The sequence below is a fragment of the Mustela erminea genome, chromosome 2 (assembly GCF_009829155.1).
Source record: "Mustela erminea isolate mMusErm1 chromosome 2, mMusErm1.Pri, whole genome shotgun sequence".
NCBI classification, from domain to species: domain Eukaryota; kingdom Metazoa; phylum Chordata; class Mammalia; order Carnivora; family Mustelidae; genus Mustela; species Mustela erminea.
In genome coordinates, this window is record NC_045615.1 from 19,498,614 (window position 1) to 19,522,795 (window position 24,182).

At 45.9% G+C, this 24,182-nt stretch overlaps 2 protein-coding genes across 14 annotated transcripts in view; one reads left to right on the forward strand and one right to left on the reverse strand.

The window, feature by feature from the left end:
- The window catches only part of C2H4orf51 (chromosome 2 C4orf51 homolog), an 82,765-nt gene that overhangs the window by 51,820 nt on the left and 6,763 nt on the right, over positions 1-24,182 (forward strand). Inside the window, exon 7 of one of the 3 annotated variants that reach the window (XM_032332433.1) lies at positions 15,981-16,037. The exons of the other annotated variants lie outside the window; for them this stretch is intronic. The gene's annotated coding sequence lies outside the window, so the exon portion shown is untranslated. Of the gene's footprint in view, positions 1-15,980; positions 16,038-24,182 lie in introns of those variants that run through there. 3 annotated transcript variants of the gene reach the window in all.
- The window catches only part of ZNF827 (zinc finger protein 827), a 166,972-nt gene continuing 143,372 nt past the window's right edge, over positions 583-24,182 (reverse strand). The window contains exons 9-16 of one of the 11 annotated variants that reach the window (XR_004283148.1): positions 18,011-18,148; positions 16,312-16,483; positions 14,857-15,023; positions 6,514-6,705; positions 6,011-6,188; positions 4,269-4,335; positions 3,954-3,986; positions 2,432-2,489 (exon numbers count right to left, since the gene is read on the reverse strand). Coding sequence is in view for 9 of the 11 variants with exons in the window: in XM_032332416.1 (XP_032188307.1) it covers positions 1,670-2,489; positions 6,011-6,188; positions 6,514-6,705; positions 14,857-15,023; positions 16,312-16,483; positions 18,011-18,148 (1,667 nt within the window). In the remaining 2 variants the exon portion in view is untranslated. The other 10 variants (XM_032332419.1, XM_032332418.1, XM_032332421.1 and 7 more) reach the window with 10 other exon arrangements.

Here is a 24,182-nt window from a genome sequence, read left to right on the forward strand (position 1 = left end):
TTCTTATACAGAGCACATGTCTTCCTGCCCTTTCAGCCTGTTTCATGCTGGAAATTGTTTTCTTACAAATACAAGCAATTAAGATATTCGGCCCAAGATGACTTTTCCTTTTCTTTTGAAATCACCCATTACATTTTTAAGATTCGCAAAGGGCTAGGCAACCAAATCCACATCTGCTTCTTGCTGCAATAAAGTGCTGCACGTAAGTTGCCATTTTAATGACCACAAAATAAAAGCTTTAAATAAGTATAAAGTTAGCCTCCTAGCAGGTTATAGCTACCAGGCGTTAATAACGTGGAATACAGAATTATTAATAACATGGAGAATACCGCTATAGCTAGACGATCTGCAAACACAAGGGAAACTTCTCAGCGGCATGAGTTGAACCGTAGGACTAAACAGCACCTTTTTGTTGGGTCTTTATATGTTAAAGAGGTTGTGACAAAATTTTCAAACATACAGTCTACTCATTCCATAGAAAAGGTACATTTTTCTTCCTTTTATTTTATTTTATTTTATTTTTTGCAGATGAGAAACAAAAACTAGTGCAAGACCAAAGCACTGTGCAAAACTGCTGTTTCCTTTTTTTTTTTTTTTTTTTTTTTTTAGTCTGAGCATTCATACCCAGAATTTATCCAAACCCCTTTAATCTCCTTGGCTGGATTTATCAACCATAAAATTTTTCACTCATACAATTCTTTTCCTGCAAATGAATGGTAACCACTGAATTAATACATCATATATATATATATATATACACATATATATATATATATATATATATATAATCTGCCCTTAAAAAAATGATGCACTGTGTGTGTGCACCATACACATTGTATACGTATGGAGACACACACACACACACACACACACACACACACAAAACACACTTAAGTTTTGTGATATTGGCTGCAGTGCTGCGAGAAATTTCTTCTGGAGTGGACTCTCGATTCTCGCATCTTCATAACCGAAAAGATCTGAGCACGAGGTCTCTGGCACCCGGTCGGAAATCTCCAGCAGCACTGTGGGTGTCTACCAGTCCTTCATCGACTCAAGCACCAGGCCCTACCACTCTGTAGCCATAAAATAGAGAGGGAAAGTTGATGAAGGAGCTCAGCGAGAGACTGTACGGATGAACAACCCGGGAGGGAAAAGAACGTTCATCGCTGTTAAAGAAGCCAGTACGAAGAAATGTGTGACAGAAATGGCATGGCACACGACACGCGGCTTTCTCTTTCCACAACACCCACACACCCCATTCACCCAACAGAAAAACCAAATGCACCAGTGCATAAGCGTACAAGTGCTGATTGCTATTAAGGACACTCTCTTTAGGGCTTAACAAGACAAAATTCCTCTCAGAGCAAAGTACGGAGAAGGGCCGAGAGTGGGAGTGGGGAGCTGGGGAGGCATGCCTCTGAAGGTAGAAGTATGCAGTAGGTCACCTCTCTGAAGATTGGATAAAGCAGCTTTCAGGTCAATGCAACAGGGTATCCACACAGAGCCAATCCTCTATTCCTTACTAAAGATATACAGTACACGTGGTTCAGACCCAGGGGCCTGTAGGTTTTGCAGCAACATACACCTGCTGGGGTTGTGTTTAAGTTTTGTGGGTTTTGTTTTTGTTTTGTCTTTGTCTCTTTGTTTTTGGTACAGAACACGGCTGCCCTCAGACAGTCTCAGCTCGTTCTCGCAGTCCGAGATAGGCGAGGAAGGAGTGTTTGGGTGAGGGGATGCTGGGAGGCGCAGTCTGAGGTCGGGGAGGGTGGAATGTGAGATCCAAGTGGTTCTTGGGGTACAACATTGTCAAGGGAATGAGATGGGCAAAATCCGAGTTCCGGTACTTGTCAAAGCGCAAAGGGGAGCCGTTGAAGGCCAAAGCCTTGAGTGCCAGGTTGGGCTCGGAGCTGCTACCGTGCGCGGCCGACAGGGCCACGGTCTGCAGAGCCTGGGAGGCGGACATGACCGACAGGGGAGACAGGAGATTCCGGGGGCTCCCGACGACGAGCAGCGGGGCCCCGGGGCCGGCTGGTTCCTTGGGGGCGGGGCCTAGGCCCTTCTTGTCCTCCTCGGGACAGTCCCCACTCTGGTGCTTCTTGACGTGGCGGCTGAAGACGAAGGGGTGTGTGGTCTTGAACAGGCACTCTTCGCAGCTGAAGGTCTGGCGGGGGGCGTGCTTCAGCTTCTTGTGCAGGTTGAGATTGTCCTTGCGCTTGCAGCTGTAGCTGCACTGGTCACAGTGGAAGGGCCGCTCCCCGGTGTGCACGCGCACGTGCTCGATGAGCTTGTTGGCGGTCTTGGACAGGTAGCCGCACTGGTCGCACTTGTAGTGGTTGCCCAGGCGGTGCTCCCGGGTGTGCGTCTCCAGCTCCAGCTGGTTGGCCTTCACCGTCTGGCAGATCCGGCACTTGTACTCCATCTTGTAGTGGGTCTTGAGGTGGCACTCCATGGCAGCGGGGCGGTTGGTGGAATAAATGCAGAATGGGCACCTGCCGGGCGGAGGGGGGAAGCAATGACAGGAAGGGTCAGCCGGACAGGCTCGGCGGCGGCCCCGCTTCTACCCTCCTCACCAGCCTCCCCTCACCGTCCTCTCCCCCGCCCCCTCCAAACTCAGAAGGCCTCGCCTGCCCCTGCCCAGCCCTGCCGCCTCTCCGGGGGGTTTAAGAGGACCCTCTTGGCTCTCTCTGCCCACAGAGCCGTGCCCGCTAAGGAGGAGCTCCGGCAACGTACGCTCGGCCTACTGTGGGGGTCTCCTGGCTGGATGAGTGAGCACCAGCCCACGGGAAGGGGAGCAGAGAAAGGGGGAGGAATAAGTAAGCGCTTGCTCCCCTCCGTCCTCCCCACCCATTCCCCTCGGAGCCCTCCCCGCTCCCCCCCAAGACACAGCAGAGGTCTAAACCTCATGACCTCCCCTCTAGATGGGAGCAACACAAAGAATCGACTTTTCATGCACCACACCAAGCACACGCAGAAAGGCTAAGAGTTTTGAAGAACAGCTTATAGGGGGAGAGCTACCTCCAGCAAACAGAAAGTTGTAGGGGTCAGAATCGTGCTTATTAAAGGGTGGTTAGGTTGAGAAGGCCTGTGTGTGTCTCTCTGTGTGTATGTGTGTGTGTGTGTGTGTGTACATAGATCTGTACTCCTAAATCCTATCTCCTACAGCCCTGGTTCTCCATCAGGAGAGGCAGATGAGGACCAGCACGGGGCTCTGGGGAGAGGGAGGCCCACCCACCAGCCAATCACTAAGGAGGGTTAAAGAGGGAGGGAGGCAACTGCTATTTGGAACATTATTCCATCATGGAGATAATAGTAATACAACTGGATCATATATTCTCAGTGGGCAGGACCACATCTTATATTTCTTCTGCGTTCTCGGCAGTGCTTAATAGGCACTGATTCATTACTGGATTGGTCTCTATACAGAATTTTGGCAGATTCTGGTCCCAGCTCCGTCACCTCTATCGGGCCATAGCTGGATATGCCCTGGCACAAAGCCCGGGCCTCTCCGAGGCTTGGTTTCTCCATCCTATGCAGGGAGGCTATGCCACCCCCCAGCCTCCTGGCTGTCCAGAGGGGCTAGGAGGAGCAGTGAGGGCATGTTTGCAAATTCTGCTGAGCTTCTCTTTTGGAAGCTGCAAAGCTCAAGTTGGTGGTTGAAATGATAGCTGTAGCGTGTTTGCTCTCTTTCCCAAAAGAATGCAAATGCAAAAGTGGCTGCCTTGGCTCCTGCCTGGCACCTGTAGGGCAGGGCCCAGGAGTGACTTGTCCTCTGAGGGTTTGGAGAGGTGTTCAACAGAGCCCAACACAACCAAGTGCGCCGTGCACTGCTCCTCAGCGCCAAGCTCGCCGTTAGCCTTTGCACCTCAGCTCACAGAAGAGTGCACACGAGAGAAATATAAAGCCCATTCCCAGGTCAGGTGCACACACAACCCCTACGCCAAGCTGGGCCTTACCTAGAGGAGTCTGAAACTCACCACTGTCCTGAGCTACGGCAAAAGAAAAATAATAGTATAATCTTATTTGATCTGCATTATGAACAGGATATAGAGTACAAGCAGTTCCATCACAGAAAAGCAATTTAGACATCGGCAGTCTGTTTCATTTTAAGAACATTTCTGTGACCCACAGCTCAATCTTTCTTTCGCTGCTCAGGCAAAGTGCTAAGGGTTTTCCGTGCTCCCAATATTTATCGTAAAGACACTCTCTCAGGCAAATTAATTCTCTGATATGGCAAAGGGAAAACAAAACGAAACAAAACAAAGACTCACTGTATAGCCAGAAGGCATTATCAATTTTTTCAAAGTATTCTTCTACTTGGTCATCCTAGAACATAAACTATTACACAGGGGACCGTTAGCACCACACCGGAAGTGTCTGGACCGGCAAAAAAGCGTCAGCATTCACTGTGCATTCTCCCCAATGGGTTGGAGGCCTGGGACTCCGTAGGTCCCCAAGGCAAGGCTAACTGACAAAGCCACAACTGGCAGGGGGCGCCGCAGAGTTAATGGGTGTGACTGGGCTACTGGGAAGGGCAACGAGCGCTAGTCCAACCACAAAACTACATGGTTTCTTTCATTCTTTCTTTTGTTAAAAATAAGAGTATACAAGTATTTAGAAAGGGACAGTGGGAACAAACCAAATCCAATACCCAAATAAGCTCTCGCTGGGCATTTCCCATTTCTTGGTTGTCTTGAATTATAATCTCCCCTCCCCCATCCCTGCCATCATCCCCTCCCCCTCCCACTTAAGTACCCCAAGAGTGAAACAAAATGGAATTTGACAGTAGGTGCTGCTCCCTGACTCCTCTGTTTGGGAAAGTTTTTGAGGAGGGTGCCTCTGACCAGGCAGGAGCCTGCAGAAGGGTCAACCCTGGACTGCCCCCAACACTTGACCCCCAGGCTCCTTTTGGATCTCTCCATCCCTCGCCCATTCAGGAGAGTCATGCCAACCTCTCTGGCAATATGTGAGTTTCAAAGATAAAAATGTTTAAAAACAAGAGGCCTTTTTTTTTCTTGTGTTAAGTAAAATATAAATTTTCATTCTTTTAATGACATGATTATTTCAGCTAAACATGAATAATTATGCCTTGAAACTTGTGTGTCTTCCTGTGCTCAACGACATATGCTTCTTTCTCTGCTAGATCCTAAGTGCCTTGTGAGCAGGGGCTGATTTCAGAATCACCCGGAAGATTAAACTCTAGTAGTACTAGGACATACATTTCCTGAGGGTAGATATGATGTTTTATTCCTCGTTTGCCCTTCAGCGCCTGTTATCAAGCCAGACACACCGTGCGTTTGGTAAGAACTGACGGGTTTCACTTCAGACCAGAGGGCTTCTTGCAAATACTGGTTAATGATGATGCTTGTTGTCTAGGTCTTTTGGGATCTGTGAGTAACGTGTGACTGGAAATGTCAGATCTCATGAAGGCTAGCCAGGGAGATCCCACTCGCAGTTCCTGGGAAGGAATAAGGCATGTGTGCAGGAAGACCTGAGGCACGTGATTTCTGCCTGAAAAACACTGCCTCCTGCCTGTTCAAAAAGGCAAGGATCCGATATTTGGGGGTGGGGTGCGGATGAGTTGTTGTGACGCTGGTTTAAAAGGCACATGGAAAATCATCTAAAAAAATAGAGACAGTGACGGCCGTGAGAGTGTAATGATTTACACTCGGGGACACTGACCCCCAAGTCCATACACTCCAGTCGGAACCAAACTCAAGCAGTGGAGGATGAGTCTAGCCCGGCGGGCTGAGCTGCTCCAACACGACGCTGGCTCGCCAGGAATCCTGGAAAATTTGTGAAATGGATTCTCCTGCTGCATCCGCTGACCCCTTGGGGACTAGGTCTGGTTCATATCCGGCTAAAGGTAGTAGAGGAGGTGCCTGACTGACTAGCCCAATGCCAAGCTCTCCCTCTCCATGACCCCAAAACCTTCAGGGCAGGGGGTGGGGTAGGGTTGGGGAAGGGTGTTTAATAACAACACAGTAAAAGGTTCTGTACTTGCTTTCCTTACTTGAGCCCACCGGTGGGGACAGTGTGGCATTTCTTATGCTCCAGCAGCTGTTCAGGTGTCTTCATGAACTTGTGGCACACGTCACACTCAAACATCCGGGTGATGAGGTGTATCTGCAGATGGCGCTCAAACATGTTCTTCGTCTTGCAGACAAAGTTGCAAAAAACGCATTCGAACCCTGAAAGGATGGGAGCTGGGTGTACTGGTGCACGGGGCAGAAGGATGGGAGGGGGCGGGAGGGGGGACAGACAGCCCCCTATTTCTCCTCTTCCCCAGCTATACCCTCTCAGGCATTGTTCCTTGCATCTCTGTGGCAAAAGGAATTAAATGTACAGCTCCAGAATCCATGTCACACGACCCATCTAGCCACCCCATATTTGGATGCAGATAAGCCATAAGAATACAAATTTTAGGTGATGATAGCATTATACTGTTCCCAGGCCTACTGTCTGTTTTCCAATATCACTCCCCTCCAGGGCTTATTTTCAAGCAGGCCAACGCACCTTTCTCTGGCTTTTCCTCACTATTCACTGAGGGCTGGCTCCCAGGTACAACAGAGATGACCAGCAGGTTGTTCCCATTCTTGTTTTTCTGAGAGCTGTCTGAATCATCTTTGCTGTTGGCTGAATCACTCAGAGCTGACAGGGAGGAGGAAGAGGGGCTGTTTGATTCACTGGGGGTCTTCCGGTCTTCTCCTGAAAAAACAAACAGACAAACAAACAAACAAAAAAACCCAAAAAACCCAGGTCTGTTATTTAGGAGATGATAACCCTTGAATAAGAGCAATTAGGAGTGGGGTTGGGGTCTCGTGGCTACCTCATTACTCAGAGAACACAGGGTGAGGTTCCTAGCTCTCGAGGGGCACCTACTGGGATCCAAGGTCCCCATCATCTATGTTGATGACACTTAGTGGTTCTTGGGAACTCTGTCATGCTTTAAACACAGTATCTCATTTTCTCTTCTCAAAAATCCAGTGAGACACAACTATGATCACTCCTGTTTTACAGATGAGGGAAGGGAGGCACCGTCAGGGTAACCTGGCCTAAGTCACATGCTAGTAAGTGGTGGAGCAGAGATTTCAGTTGGTCCGACTCCAGGATCCATGCTCTTCATGGACTGCACTCTCCCTCAAAATCAGGAGTAAACCAGTCATTAAAATCCAGTGTCAGGAGACTAATGCTTCCACTCAAGATGAAGTGTTAGAGACTGGGTTTACCACTGCTACTGAAACAAACAAAACCAGACAAAATGTATCAAACAATTGTTGTTGTTATTGTTGTTTTTTCCCCCAAATTAGTTTTTACGGCATTGGACATCAGGCACTGAAGAGTGATCCCTGGGACATAAGAGAGAAGAGAGGTGGCTCACTTTCTGCCTTGAGAGTTTACTTTTCTGGCTGCAGTGCAGGAGTGGGGAACTGCCCATCAGACTCACTGAGTTGAGGAGATAGTGCTAAGGGTCTGGGGAGGTCAACATGGCTGGACTTGGCAGGGCAGGGTGCCAGAGTGGGGAGATCAGTAGAGAGGAAGAAATCGAAGACCTGCAGGGGGTCCCCCATGAGTATTCAGCAGAGTAGGGATCAGAACACATGTGTGAGAAAACCCCCCCAAGGCTGGAGGGAAAAAAGCCACGTGAAAGGCTTAGAAAACACTGTTGCTTCCACTACACAGATTAGAAAGACTCACAATTCCCAGGGCATAGGGTAGGAAACTAAAGAAGATCTCTTAGAAGTTGGTAATGATCACTCCTAGTTGGACCACTGCTCCAGACCGGCCAGACAAGTCACAAAAACAAAACCCAAAGGAGTCAAATTTCCAAGTAATTAACTGCATCCTAAAATAAAGGTCAAGAATTTTTATGGGAATATAAAATATCCAGCACCCAACAAGGCTAATCACAATGTCTGACATCCAAAGATTAGCAGACATGCCAAGAAACAAGAAAACACAACCTAAAATGGGGAGAATGATTAACCAGTCAAAACTGACCCAGAACTCACACAGTTGTTAGAATTTTCAGATAAGGACACAATGTTATTATAACTATAGTCCATATACCGAAAAAGTTAAATAGAGATATGAAAGCTATAAAAAAGATCCCAATCAAATTTCTAGAGATGAAATTTACAACACCTGAAATGAAAAATACACTGGTTGGGATTCCCAGCAATTTAGACAGGGCAGAAAAACAGTGAACCTTGAAGGTAATAGTAATAGAAATTATTTGCAGTGAAACCGAGGGAAAAAAGAATCATAAAAATGAAAAGAGCATCAGTGGATTGTGGGATGTCTTCAAGTAGCTTACTATGGAGTCCCTGATAGGGTGGGAAGGGCAGGAAAATCTGAAAAGGCCAAAACCTTTCCAAACTGGGGAAAACCATAAACCCACAGATCCAAGAGGCGAAATGAACCCCATGCATAAGAAACATGAAGAAATCTATACCAAGGGATATCATAATCCAATCACTCAAAACCAGTGATGGGTATTAAGGAGGGCACATATTGCATGGAGCACTGGGTGTTACATGCAATGAATCATGGAACACTACATCAGAAACTAATAATGTACTGTATGGCGACTAACATAACAGGATTAAAAAAAATAAAGTTAGTTGCAATGTAGGAAAAAAAAAAGTGATAAAAAAATCCCTAAAGGCAGCCTGAGGAAAAAGGATACATTCTGTGTAGAGGAATAAAAATAAGGATGACAGCAGATTTCTCACTGGAAACAATTGCAAGCGAGAAGTAGTGGAGCGCCCTCTTCAACGTGCTGAAAGGAACAGCTGTCAATCTGAGATCTCATACTTTGTGAACATGTCTTTCAAAAACGAAGCTTCCCTCCCCACCCAAAAAGTGGAAAGAATTCATTGCCAGCAGACTAGAGTTATAAAAAATGTTAAAAGAAATTCTTGAGGCAGAAGGAAAATGACAGCAAATGTAAAAGTGGATCTACACAAAAGAATGAAGAGTCCAGGAAATGGCAAGTCTGTGGATCAATACCTGAGTTTTCTTATTTAAATCTCCTTAAAAGAGAATCAAAGTAACTTCGTTAAAAAGGCATAATGTCACATAGGGTTTACATAAATAAGTAAATATATGACAGTGATAGCAGAAAGGCTAGGAGAGGAGGAGACAGGGAAGTATGCTATCAGGAGGCTCTTACACTACCCATGAAATGGAAGAATATTACTTGAATGTGTGTGTCCTCTAATAAATTGAGATGTACCTTATGCGCCACAAATAGCTGGAGGGTTCTACATTGTTCATGGTTTGGGAGACTTGATATTCTTAAGATGTCAATTCTCCCCAAATGAGACGGAAGCAACCCCATTGTTTAAGGTTAGGGTAGGAAATACGGGGAGACTGTGCATCAGCTCCCTTCAAATAAGTCAATTAAGTAATCAAATGATTCTAAACTCTAGAAATGAAATGTTCTTTATCAGGAGATTAAAAAAAAAGTCATATATTATATACAGGCATAAAAAAGTCCAGAAGTAAACAAAGCTGCATGGTGGTGACAGGTAGTGCGTGAAATTATCAGCGGTATGTTTGTTTTCTTTTATTTGGTTTTCAGAATTTTCTAGAGTGACCATAAATTACCTTGTCCAATTTAAAAAAGGTTTTAAAAAGAGGAAGGAAAAAATATTTACCCTCTTACAATGTTTCCAAGTCTTGCTCCTGGCAGAACTACACTTATGTGCTGGGAAGACAACACTCTACTTCAGTTTACAATTTTTCAAAACCTCACTCCTAACAGAACTGAACTAGGTTCCTGGAAAGACACTATGTGACCTCACTCACTGACCCACAAGGAGGGAGGGAATATGCCTTTAAAGCAGAGACACACCCCTCTCCCCCTTTGGTACAAGGATGCTAGTGAAAGCTAGCCCCATCATTGCCAGTCTCTTATCTAAATATTTAACCAGGTTAGTCACATTTTGCAGACAAACAGAGTATGCTCAGTAGGGGCTCTGAGTCTACTGCTTCACCAAATCCATCCTCTAAGGTGGGTCTCATCCATAGACTCTTGCAAGTGATTATTTTAAATAAGTTTTGAGTTAAAACCTGTAATTTTAATTACCATCTTTAACAATAGCTTCCAGTGCCCTCAGGCTTAAGGGAGAGCTGGGGAGAGCTGCCTAAATTAATCAATGTATAAATATGCAGGTGCCACGGCAGCCACTCTGAGATTCGGTGGGAGGAAAAAGCCCAGTCCGCTCCTGTTGTAATCCCTACCCCACACCGCCTCCTCTGCTCTCAATCCTCATCTCCCTTTGCTCTGTAGGGAGGGAGCCAGGGTGCCCTTGTCAACTCAGTCTAGGGCTCACTGTGATACAAGAGGTCATTCCCTTTCAGCAGCACAAAGATTCTTGGTGAAGGACATCTGTGCACAGGTAATGCAACCTCATACATCAGGACAGCCAGCTCAAGAGAACTTGAAAAATACCCAAATATTTCATAATGGAAAATGGCAAAAAATGATAAATTGAGACCATAAAAATTACCAGTTGTCTTGCTGCCTCAGTATAAATACTGTTACATTTTCAATGTACATTTTTTTTTAGAAGTAAGCATATCTATTTTAAAATTGTTGCCATTAATTGCATTGTAGTTAAGAATAAGGACTTCAGATCCAGAATACCTGAGTTTGTGTGTGTATTTTTTTTTTTAAGATTTTATTTATTTGAGAGAGAGAGGCAGTGAGCAAGAGAGCACAAGTGTGTGTGTGGGGGTTTGCTGAGAGAGAGAGAAGCGGACTCCTCATGAGCCCAACTCGGGGCTCGATCTCAGGACCCTGGGATTGTGACCTGAGCTGAAGGCAGATGCTTAACCGACTGAACCACCCAGGTACCCCCAGAATACCTGAGTTTGAATGCCACTTCAAAGTATCATTTAATGGCTGAATGACTTAAGACAAGGGATTTAATTTAGTGCCTGGGTGTAATATCAGCAGCCTCATATGTTTGTTATGGGGGTTTTTATATATAAAGCATCAAGCACAATGCCTGGCTCATTGCAAGCATTATAGAATACATTATTATTATTATTATTATTATTATAAAATATAACACAAAATATTTATAAATAAAAACAATCATTGACATTTTGTATTCTCCCATGCTGTTTTATATATGAGGCACATAGTTGGCTCTCAGAAAATTTATGAAAATAACTCTGAATTAATGATTTTAAATGACAGTATTAGGGGTGCCTGGGTGGCTCAGTAGGTTAAGCATCTGACTCTTGGTTTCAGCTAGTTCATAATCTCAGCCTCAAATCAGGTTCCCCTCTCAGTGGGGAGTCTGCTTCCCTACCTCTCCTACTGTCCCTCTTCCTGCTCCTGCATACATGCTCCTTCTCTCTCTTTCAAATAAATAAATCTTTAAAAAAATACATCACATCCATGGGGTAGACTTATCCTCCACTACCTAAATATTTCCTTAAAATTAAATTTTAAGTGAAAATTAGTATTTCAGGGCACCTGGGTGGCACAGTTGGTTGAGTGGCTGACTCTTGATTTCAGCTCAGGTCATGGTCTCAGGGTGGTGGGATCCAGCCCTGAGCCAGGCTCTGTGCTCAGCAGGGAGTCTGCTTCAGGATTTTCTCTCCCTCAGCCCCTCCCTGTGCTTATTTGCACAAGCACTCACTCTTAAATACACGACTCTTAAAAAAAGAAAGTCACAAATCATATATAACTTAAAAAAAAAAAAGAAAACTAATATTCCATTGGTTGACTTTTTCCCCCTATGGCTAGACTCCCAGAAGAAGGATTACTGAATTACAGGCATTTTCAAGCCTCTTTGGTCTATACTACTTAAGTAGTTTTCAAAAGTTCTCCCACTCTGTAGGGTCATGGCCATAAAAATATCAGCAGCATCCAATGACTGTGGGTAATGCTGTAAAAAACACTCTTTTTTTTTAAATTTTTTTTTGTAAAACACACTCCTACTGCAATTGGTGAAATGTAAGATACTCTTGAGCTTTAATCTGATAACTAGAGAGGTCGAATATTTTTCCTTATGTCGAGTGGTTAGCTTTTATGTCTTTTATTGTGCACTGTTTATATCCTTTGTAAATTCTTCACTTAGAGACCTAAAGGGTTTCTTTTCAGTTTATATGAATTTTCTATGCAGTAAATACATCAGCCTTTGTCATTTTCACAAACACATCTTTCAGACTGGTTTTTTGGTTCTGTTTTCCTTCTCTTTTCCTTTTCTTTTGCAGATAGGAGAAGAGTCTTATGCATCAAATCTCTTGATTCTTTTCTTTTGCCATTTCTCGAATCACTTAAGCTTTCACAAATCCTCCTCGCTCTGGAAGTTTGATAAACATTCTATTTTCTTCAAGCTTTTCTAGGGCTGATTTGTTAAGGGGGATTATGTAAGCTGTCTGATATTTGCTTTGGTGTCAATGTGAGGTAAAGAACTGATGGTTGTATTTTCCAAACAGCTATTCAGGTTCCTCAGTGCTGTTACTGCAACATTTAAACACAGCAGCGAAATTTGCATTGAGGACGTGGGAGCACCAGAGGGAATATCTTCCCCGTGCTGATGTCCTCTGCGGACACAAGAAGCCAGGGAGTGGGAGGGAGAGGGTAAGGAGGGGTCACTGGGAAGAAACTACCTAAATGGAGGGCAGTTCCTCAGACACCCACTCAGCGCACTGCCTACAAGTGTGCCTTGGGTAAGAGTAGCCAGGAAGGAATATAGAAAGTCCATGGGTTCTGTGGGAGACAACACTCATCCTGTGGACCCCGACTTCACGTCTAGCACAAGAAGGCACTGCAGATTTCCTACGGCACTGAAATCAAAGTGCCCATTCCTATGACAGGTGAATCACATCAGAGAACAGGGTCCACAGAATCAGAGAATCTTCTGCCTGTTGGGCACCTTCTGCATATTCAAAAAGTCAAGGAATGGATGAAGGCCCAGGGGAGTTACATGAGTTTCCACATTTGCAAAGCTATTTATGGTAACATGGAGTCCAGAACTAAGATCTAGAATTCAAAGTGTGTTTCCCTCCATCCCAAGTAACTTCTTCCATGTAGAGTAGATTATATACCTAAGTCAGTAGACTCTCAGGGTTCAGTAAGGACCATGTTGGAATAATTTTCTTGCTTAGCACACACAGATGTGTGTAAATGTGCTTCCACATGAATGGATATTCACCAGATAAACATTTACTCCCAACTTACATGGCTCAGGCACTGGTCCAGGTGCTCAAAAGACAATGACAACTTAGATAAGCTTCTTATTCCCAGGGATATATAGTATAATATGTATCACATAGCATATATACTGCTGTATATCATAATTTTGTAATTATACAGCTTATTAATTAACAGATTTAGATCGACATATCTTGGGTCAAATTCAAACACTTCAGACCAGCAACAACATGCAAGAAACCCTCACTGTGAAGACCATTAGCTTCTAAAAGGGGTCCTTTGGCCAAATCTGGCCTCCTGTTTTTGTAAATAAAGTTTTATTGGAACATTGCCAGGCCCACTTTTTTGTGTATTGTTTACATTACATTCAAGTTCCAATTCATTCTAATGAAGGTAGTGACGGAAACTGCATGGACTGAAAGCCTAGAATTTTCACTATCTGGCCTTTACAGAAAAAAAAAAGGAAAAAAAAGACAAACTCTGTTAGTTTCCCTGGCTAAAATAAAGCCTATAAAAAAAGGTTATAACCTTATTCCCTAATAGCAGCAGTGTTAAAGGCTTCTTACTGTATTAAAAAAGCAATTTCTTTAATGCATTTCACTCTGGCTGTCTGTGCTAACAAATGGGAATATTCTTCCTAGGTAGACAAGGAGCCCCACCACCTCAGAGGGAACAAGATCTCTGTGTTCCCTGTGGCCCTGAGTGTGTTTGCACTGGTTACTTGTGAATGTGAAGTTTCCATCGATGACAATTAAGTGATTCTAAATCCAACTGCTTTCCAGCCACTATGGTTTCTACGGTTTCCTTGAAGTGGGGCGGTGGTAGAGGGGCTATGGCCTGGGGAAAAGGTTCTTGACTGGGCTTAGGCATACTTGGGAAGGAGAGAGGCTTAGAAGAATGGGAGAGTCACAGAAAAGAGGAAAAAAAAAAAAGATATCAGAAAATCCAGTGGAAATGGAAGAGAGGTTGGCCTTTCCCTTCATTAGCCACTCCAGAAATGCTGAATTTAGTTTGTCTTTGACCTGGGTTTCCCAGCTCACCGGCTGCCCACGGAGCTAATGCGGTTAGAGCCAGATAACCGACTGTAAAAATGGCACCTTCTCACCCAGCATAAGGGCTCTCTGTAGACCTCCAAGTCATAGCTGCTCAACGTATAACAAAAGCAAGCTTTTATTGCTATTGGCACCACGGAGCCAAGGCGGCTGCTTAATGCACGCAGAGCTCCTTCTGGGCTGAGCACATGGTCAGCACAACTATCTGGGAAATTCCCTTTCCCCAAATCCTTCAAGTACCAATGACGTGAGGGGCTGACCCAACCCCTAGGGCTGGCAGTTAGGAACATCAACTTGTAATCTGTAAGCACCACCAAATGGGGGAAGTGGAGGGGGGAGTGGAGAGGCTCCTCCTCATTCTCACTTAACGACTCCACCCTGGTGTCGTCTGTAGCCGTCACTTGTGAGAGGATAATTGCATGGTGAAGTGACAGTGTCAACATCGTGAAAAGGAACACGCTAACCAGAACAGCTAGAGCCTTAAATGAGGCGAACCCTGGGCAAGTCCTTCCCTCAGAGGAACGAGAGGTCCGTGTTGCCTGGCGAGGAGGACACGTCTGCCAGGTGGGAAAGCACTCTGGGGTGGTTGGGAGGATGGAGGAGAGAGAGACCGACAGCGATGGTCACCTGTGTGCTTGGTGCCAATGTGAGCCTTGATCTCTGCTTCCTCCATGGTGACAAAGTCACAGGCCGTGCAGCAGATGGAAAACATCCATTGCTCCTTGTCCACGTGGAGTGACATGTGGCTGACAAACTGGACATTGAGCTCGGTCTCAAATCCACACACGTGACAACTATATGAGGGGACGACAAAAAAGAAAAAAAAAAGGAGAGAGAAGAGTGATGCTCTGCGGTCCACTCAGAAAACCAAACTCTTATACACATGTATTCTCTCCCACCAAAAGGTTTTGCATTAGAAAATTCTTCGGGGGGCACCTGGGTGGCTCAGTGGGTTAAGCCGCTGCCTTCGGCTCAGGTCATGATCTCAGGGTCCTGGGATCGAGCCCCGCATCGGGCTCTCTGCTCAGCGGGGAGCCTGCTTCCCTCTCTCTCACTGCCTGCTTCTCTGCCTACTTGTGATTTCTGTTTGTCAAATAAATAAAATAAAAATCTCAAAAAAAAGAAAAGAAAAGAAAAGAAAAATTCTTCGGCTTTCTGGATGCCTCTGCAGTGGTCACCGCGCCAAACGGATTAAGTGCCGGCATAAGGCCACAATCCCATCCATGCCATAACGATGCTAAATCATCATAAAGTTAATTAAAAATTACAGATTCCAGATGCCACACCTCACCTTACTGATTCCTTTGGGCAAACAGATGTGGGGCAGCTTTGCCAAAGTATGAGTGGTGCTGGCACACTGGTGAGTTCGGGGCACCCAGCACACCCAGTGAGCTTCTCTCTGGCTCTGGAAACCCTCCGTGCAGCCATTGAAAGCACACAGGGGTCCTCGGATGGCACCACAGACAGGACCAAGTCTGGTCTGGGACAGTTTCTGATAGAAGCCACCCCTCCATGGAGACATTTCTCGCAAAAGCAAGTTTCCACCAATCTGTAACGTCTGCCCCTTGGGCAAGATGCTGACCCTGGGAATTTTATGGCAACCAAATCAAATACGGATTCATGGTTGAAAGTGGAAGGGAAACACAAAATTCCAGGTACTGAAGACAGTAAGCCCAAGGGAAAATATGCAATGCTTTCAGGGCGATTTCCCCAGTTTTCAGATTTATTTTTCCTACTCTTTTTCTCCGTAGGACAATTCTCAGGTAGCAGCAAGGTGCTCTTACAAAGGTGGAAACTTCCCAGCTGCACAAACCAAAAAGCTAATAACCCCCGGACCCCTGTCACTCTCCAGAGCTCCACCCCAGAGAGCCACCTCCAAGACCATTTCCCTTTCAATTAATTCTACGAGGGCCACCCAGGCCAAGAGAGGAGTCAGCACAGCTTCTGGATTCAGTCTAAGCAAAGCCAACGTTAAAACGAATGTTCGCACCATGACTGAGAAGAGGCATCTCATCACACATGCTCTAGCACCTGGGCGGGGAGTGTTCGAGAAAGCTGGGCACCGTTCCATTCACCCCTCACCTGTAATAATAAGGGTGCTTCTTCCCATCACTGCCTTCAGAGGTGACAGCGCTGACGATGTCCTCCGTGTCCGTGCTCACCAGCTTCACCGAGTGCACAGTCAGGTGCTGGTTCAGGTTTGCCCGGCACTTAGCAGCATAGGGGCACAAGTGGCATTTGTATTTTCTTTCCTCTGCAGGGGAGGGGGAAAAGAGGGGGAGGGGGAAGCGACAGGAAAAACCCAAACTGCTCTTAAAAATGAATACCCAACACCTTGCAAGCGACCACTTAAAGCTCTTCAGGAAAGGAGGGCTCAGATCTCACTTCAAACGGGGACCAGGGGAACCCCAAGGTATTCTAAGTATCTAAAAATCTTTATCCAGCAGGTCACTGTTGTATTTACGAGTGCCATCAAAGATTAAGTCAGGTCCCAAGGCAACTGGACCATCTGCTTTTTCCTAGACACCCACAGGTCCCTCTTCCCGACAGAGAGGCCCACAGGGGCTAAAAGAATATTGTGTGTGTGTGTGTGTGTGTGTGTGTGCGCGCGCGTGTGCATGTGTGTGCACGCACATGCTTTCCAAGTGTCAGCTGAGGGTGGGTGCTTAGCTGGAGAGAGGGAAATAGAACACACAGCCTTCCTGGGTCTGGTGTTAAGAGAAGCCCCATCATTTTCCCTAAGCATCAGGCCTAGGTCAGCCAAGACATCAAAAACTAATGAAATCAAAGGGGGGAAAAAATGACTCGTGGGAAATAATTGAATGGGAAATTTTCATTTTATGTAAATAAAATTAAAAATTGCAATTAATTTCTTAATGATAACCCTCTCATAAAACTGACAATGTTTCAGAACTCTTTGCAGAGTGGCATTCTGAATTCATTCGATTCATCAAGCAAATTATAGTAAAAGGAGCAGGCTTTGCTTTCAGTGGTGCAGATAAAGGTGGCCAAAGGTGGCAGAAAAAGCAAAGAGCAACTGCATTTTCTATCCCTGATTCTTCCTCTATATTACTGGGCTTGGCTTTACAAAATACCATTCTTATCTACTTCACAGAGAAGAATGAGGAATGAGGTTTTCCTCCAACAAAATGTAAGGCATCATCATTCTTACCGTAGATGGTCCCCCACATTTGAAGAGCTGGTGGCCTGGGGCTTGGCGGGGTTCAGGATGGAGCCCCACGGTGCAGATAAAGTACAGTTCTTTCTCCCGGGGGAGAAGGAACTGATTTTTGTTGCATTAATTAAGTTACTATTTATTCCTCCTTTATCCTTTCCTAATTTGGTTGCCTTCCCTTTTGCAACACGCAGAATCAAGCACATTTCTCTACTATTACGTGAAGGTAAAGATAGCAACTGTTTCCCACCAGCTGCTCTGTCCCTCTGCTGCTCCCATTTACCACGCCAGGATGAAACCAATGAGATGGGGTGCAGCCCCGGCCCCTGCACCCTGAAGATGAGAGCGGTATGTTTCTTAGAGTTCCAGAATTTTACTTGGATACACCTACGTGTCTCTCTTTCCTCATCAATCCTCCTTTCAATACAAATAAAAACCTTTTCCAGGGTCGCCTTTGAACGTGCCAGATAACGTGGTTTGAAAGGTCGGGATAGAAACATTTCCACCACTTCCTGTTAAAACTCTCTTAGAGAAACTCAAGCTCCCGAGAAGAGAGAAGCCGGTGACTCAGAGTGCGGAAGGCATCCGCGTGAGTTCCTGACTCACCTGTGTGCAGTGAGAGATGTCGAGACAACGTCTGCTGTCGGCCAAACACTTTCCCACACACATCACACGGGAAAAGCTGGTCATTGAATTTCCAGGATGGCAATCCATTTCCTGCCTCTAGTACTATCTTTTCTGTGTCTGGGCCAAAAGAGCAAAGCATCATCAGGGGTAAACAAGACATCGTGAACAAATTTTATTTTCATCAACATTCATCAGGACTTTAACAAAGGCTTCCTTCTGAAGAATGTGCCTGGTAACTGCCAGTAAGTTCCAGTAATCTCTGGTCTTCGTGTTCATTTCCGGTTTCCAAGAAGGATGTTCCCGAGAGTCGTGGTGGCAAATGGATTCCAATTCGAGACAAGTCTCCGGTGTTCTCTCTCTCTGTCACTAAAGGTGAGCCAACCAAGGCCTCCAGTAGGCTGGCCGCTCGGTTTAGCACTGAGCGCAGCATGGAGTCGGTACTCAACACTCGCTCAGTGGGTGAATGGCTGCGTGGCTTGTTAAAACCCCAGATATGCGCACTCTTGCCACCGGATGGCCAATAAAGAGCGCCTCATCGGATTCTGACAGGAAAACAAATAGTTGGATCCCCTGAAGGAAATATACTTCCACTGTCCTTTATGAAGAAAAGTTTTTATTTTTTTTAAGATTTTATTTATTTACTTGACAGAGATCAAAAGTAGGCAGAGAGGCAGGCGGGGGGCGGGGGGGAGCAGGCTCCCTGCTGAGCAGAGAGCCCGATGTGGGGCTCGATTCCAGGACCCTGAGATCATGACCTGAGACGAAGGCAGAGGCTTAATCCACTGAGCCACCCAGGCACCCTTATGAAGAAAAGTTTTGCCCTACGTTCTGGGTTGTGCCAAATCCTTCATGGGGAACCTAACCTCATAGACTTGGTGATGACAGCTGCATCCTACTTGCTACGGATGTTCCCTGCCCCCTCTCCCCCTGCCCCATTCATATGTGAGACCCTAATGCCCAATCCCCCCCAGGGCTGACATGGGTGGGTGGTGCGGGTGAGTCTCATGGATGGGCTTAGTGCTCTTAAAAAGGAGGACCCCCCCCACACACACACTCCAAGAACTCTCTTGCTCCTTTTGCCACGTAGAGACACAGCTAGCAGTAGGCAGTCTGGGACCTGGGTAAGGGCCCTTACTTAACTATACTGACACCCTGACTTTGGACTTCTGGTCTCCAGAACTGAGAACAATAGATTTCCACTGTTACTATAAGCCAGCCTGTCTGTGGTACAACCTCAGTGGACACAGACACTACTCCACATAAAACTCCATAAGGCAGGAGGGCATGACCAAAGTTTCCCCAGAGGTCTCATTCTATTAGGGAAAGTGATGAGTGCCACGGATGACCTGTACATAACTCACAGCCACGACTGAGATGTGTGGACATTAATACATCCTTTTGTTCCCTTAAATAACAGTTCTTATTTTCCCATCATCATCCACAGGATTCCCTCTGATTTTCTCAGCTGTGTTTCTTCTCAAGGAACTGTAATGGGCTGCACAAACGTAACTTTTACAGTGATGCAGGGAGATGGGTGACAGAGAGAGTATCAAAAAGGAGTGAAAGGACATGCTGATGAGGACCCTTGTCTGGGCCACTAAGAGGCCTCTGAAGGTCTCGCTCTGAACAACAAGACAATTTACTGAGTTGACAGCTTGTCCTTAACCTCGGTAAATGATCGTGGACCTTCTTAAAGCGCACTAGATGTTGCTTTATAGAACCCGATGCCAAGTGGTGATAATTAAATGGCAGAAAGAACTCTTCATAAGATCCACGTGGATGCAAATGCTCAGACCACCGGACAGAGACCTCAACAGAGGGAACTTTATTTCCCACAATGTAGTTAAAACTGCTTCCCGGGGCGCCTGGGTGGCTCACTGGGTTAAGCCTCTGCCTTCGGCTCAGGTCACGATCTCAGGGTCCTGGGATCGAGCCCCACATTGGGCTCTCTGCTCAGCAGGGAGCCTGCTTCCCCCTTTCTCTCTGCCTACTTGCGATCTTTCTCTCTGTCAAATAAATAAATAAAATCTTAAAAAACAAACAAAACTGCTTCCCAGATACAGACTTCCACCTGTGTTTGGGTGAGTGGGCGGGATCAGTTTTTGTTTGAATGCAGATTTGCCAGATAGTGTAATCTAAGGATGAGCGGAAACCAATACAAGTGTGTGTGGGGGGGAGGAGGATGGGGCGGGGGTGGCGGGGGATCGCAATCCTGTTTGCTCTGAGGCACCTGCCTGCAATCCCAACACTGATAAGGCCCATTTATTGATTTATCTTTGTTTGTTAAAACACAGCTCTTTGGGTCTCAGGGAGAACAGCTAGTCTTACGAAAGCAGGACCATGTGACTAAAACCCTGGTGGTGGTGGGGAGGGCAGGAAGGGGCAGAATGGTGGGCGGGGGGGGGGGGGGGGGGGGGGGGCGAAAAGGGAGGTCCTGGCCACTGAGCTGTTGAGGACACCAGATCCACTCTCAGATGACTGTCCTTGAACCCAAGCAAGCAGTGGCCATTCAGCCACGCAGCGATGAGAGGGTACTTTAGTGGTTCCTTTTAAGTGTGTAATCAAAATGGTGCTTCAAAGGAGGGCACCAGTCATAATCATAAGGAGAGGTCAAGAGGGCACAGGGTCTTCCAATAACATTCACAACTAGAATGAATTAATTGGGTCACATACCAAACATGATGCAATTAAAAGTAAAGAAGTCTCCTAATAATTCTTTCAAGTATTAGTTACACACTTAAGAAGCTGAAGCATCATAAGAACGCCAATTCCCTCCACAAGCCTTAGAAAACTATTAAAACTATGAATATTTGCTGTAACTAAAGCAGGAAGAACACCGTCCAGTCACGGTGAAGCGGCTAGAGGCATAAGGACCAGACCAGTGCTGGGACCCAAACCTTGTCTACACCGGCTCCTCTGCCAGCTCCTCTGCCAGTTCCTCTGCCGGCCTGATGTCTCCATTTCTAGCAGCCACCCGTTTTCACTTCAGAGGCTGGAACAAGGAACCACAGCCCGTTTGCAGCGGGCCCACAACAGACTTGGAAATCGTAGCGAGGTGAGGCTCCAGGGATCAGCAGGCGGTGCTAAGGGGGGCGTTATTTTGACAAAACAAGCACCGGGCGGGCCATTCCTCCATGTGTCCTGAAAACAGGGCCCCTCAAATACCACTTGAAAAGCTGCAGAATCTTTTTGGATCCCTCCCTCCCTCTCTTTTGCCACATCCAGTCAGTCCCCAAAAGCTATCAGTCTGGATCTAGGTGGAGATCTGAATGGGATGGGCACCCAGCACGGACATGCTTGGGAACGTGTGTGGTTTGCCTTTCCGAAGCAGGACTGGCCCGCATTAACCCTGAGAATTGTCAACTACGGCCAGTCATAGGCTCTGGAAGGGCAAGCCAGAACAGCCAGCACATTCCGTCTCTTGTTCTTGATGATCGACCATTACCAGAAATATTTCCCTATACTGGGGCGCCTGGGTGGCTCAGCTGGTTGGTCATCTGCCTTCGTCTCAGGTCATGATCCCCGGGTCCTGGGACTGAGCCCCACATCTGACTCCCTGCTCAGCGGGGAGCCTGCCTCTCCTTCTCCCTCTGCTCCTGCCCCCTGCTCCTGCTCTCACTGGTGCATGCTCTCTCAAATGAATAAAAAAGTCTTTAAAAAGAAGAAATATTTTATGATATTTACATTGTGAGCCTATTGATAAAGAAATATTTATAAAGACTGATTCATAGGCCTGCATTAGTATCTGTGAATGTAACCCTACATCCGGGAGACACCTGTGGGGACAGCCCCAGTGAGTATCTTGATTCCTAAGACACAGACACCCAGCTCCATCGTGTCCTGGGACCCTGGGACCTGAGTTGGTCTGGCTCTCACCGTGATCACAGGCCACAAGTTTCACAAAAAGAGTTCATGTTCCGATGGGTGTGTGGTGTGTGTGTGTGCACAACATTGTGGAAGCTAAGATTGACATATTTTTATGTAAAGTTTTTCTATTATTTGATTTTTAAAAACCTTTGGAAACGAACAAACAAAAGATCTCAACGATCTTTCTGGGATCTCAATTCTGCCTAAACGGAGTCATCACCTGTCACTATGGTTGCTAGTAAAGCCTCCCGAACAGCCCCTCTCCACACCAGTAGCCCGCCTCACTGGTTCCAGAATGGTCTTTTGGAGGCACGGAGTGGATGTATCTTGTCCTGTATTCCAATGGCCACTCCGGGCCAGGCTCCTTTGAATGCCTCCTGAAGAGGGTCACAATCCTTCTAGAACCACTGCCCACCTTCAGCTCCCCACTTCACCCCCAACCCCCAAACGCTCAGCAGAGAGTCGCTTGCCCTTTTGGAAAACACACCAGTCCCTCTGAGGCCCTCAGTAGTTTGTGAATCGGTTGTACCCCGCACCAGAGGCCCCACCCCATCCCCGCACTTCTGTACAACCAGTCCTGTCCAGATTTCATCTTCTCGGTAAAGCCTTCCCCAGCTCCCCAGGCAGAATAACTCACTTCCCTTCCCCTTTTATTCCCATAAAAGTCCCAAAGCACTTTTGTGAATGCGTTCCTTGCACCACCTTCCCTGTTATTTGTTGACATATCTTCTGTATTACATCTATCGTTTTCATGTACAGCAGCCAGCGAGTCCAACAGGCAGGGGCGCTCCATAAATGCGTTCTCGGGATCCCCTCCCCCTAGAGCGGATGGGGCTGGACGTGATTGACTTCTGCGTGGTCAGCATTAGCACAGTGCCTGATATGTAACATGGGTGTAATGTGGATATGTTGACTATATGAATGACTGAATGACAGCATCTCAGTGAGGCAGGGGATAAACACTATTCTTCTTTTATAGTGAGTAAGACTGAGGCCTGGAGATAGCGTTTCTTAAGTTTTAAGGCCAATTCAGGGTGAAAATAAGGCTATCTGTCTTTTGAATAGGCGTTTTAACCTCAACCCAAGAACTGTGATTTAAGGAACGTATCTGTGAGTCTGAGCCATACCCCAAAGGTTCTATAGCCTTACTTCCTCCCAATAACAACAAGCCAGAAGATTATTTTTTTTTAAGACAAACTTGCTGGTGGGCTTTGTTGATTGGTTAACCCAGAATCCCAGCACCCTATGAAGAACTCTTCACATTCATTGTTAGAGCAACAAGCACACAGCTAGCTGAGCTCATTTCCACCTCAATTATCTTCTTCTGTTCTGCTAAGAAAAAAAACAAGGGGTGCCTGGGTGGCTCAGTGGGTTAAAGCCTCTGCCTTAGGCTCGAGTCATGATTCCAGGGTCATGGGATCGAGCCCCGCATCGGGCTCTCTTCTTAGTGGGGAGCCTGCTTCCCCCTCTCTCTCTGCCTGCCTCTCTGCCTACTTGTGATCTCTATCTGTCAAATAAATAAATAAAATCTTTAAAAAAACGAAAACAAAAAACTTAGTCTCTTTTAGATTCATAAGGAATTTGCTTTATAAGACTTTTTTTTTTTAAGAGTTTATTTATTTGACAGAGAGAGAGAGATCACAAGTAGGCAGAGAGGCAGGCAGAGAGAGGAGGAAGCAGGCTCCCTGCTGAGCAGAGAGCCCTATGTGGGGCTCGATCCCAGGACCCTGAGATCATGACCTGAGCCGAAGGCAGAGGCTTAACCCACTGAGCCACCCAGGCACCCCTGCTGTATAAAACTTTTTACTGAAGTATAACATTTAGCAGAAAAATCCACATACTAGTTATCGCTTTTAAACTGTTCATGGTCATGAAACAGTTTGGAATATGGTATTATTTTAAAACATTTTGCTCTTTTTCATCTTTATTCCCATATCCCTTAGCACTTGTTTCATTATCTTAAGTAGCTGTGAATAATGATTTTCTTCATTTCTTTTATAGCAAAATCCTCCTCTAATGGTATCTTTTTTATAGAGAGTCTCCCAGGATTTTGTCTCCTACAAAGCATTTTATTTATCTTCATCGTCTTAGGCTCTCATTCCTTGGATATCCATTAATTTTTCCCCCAAATTCCTGACTATTCAGTTTTATCTGATCAGTTGTTTTCCCCTCTAATTCCCCACCTGTAGCTTTTGTCTTGAATGTCATTTGGGACTTTCCCTCTTTCTTAAACCGGTTTCTGTTTTACCTGAAGTAAATAACGCATATAGGAGCAAGCATTTTT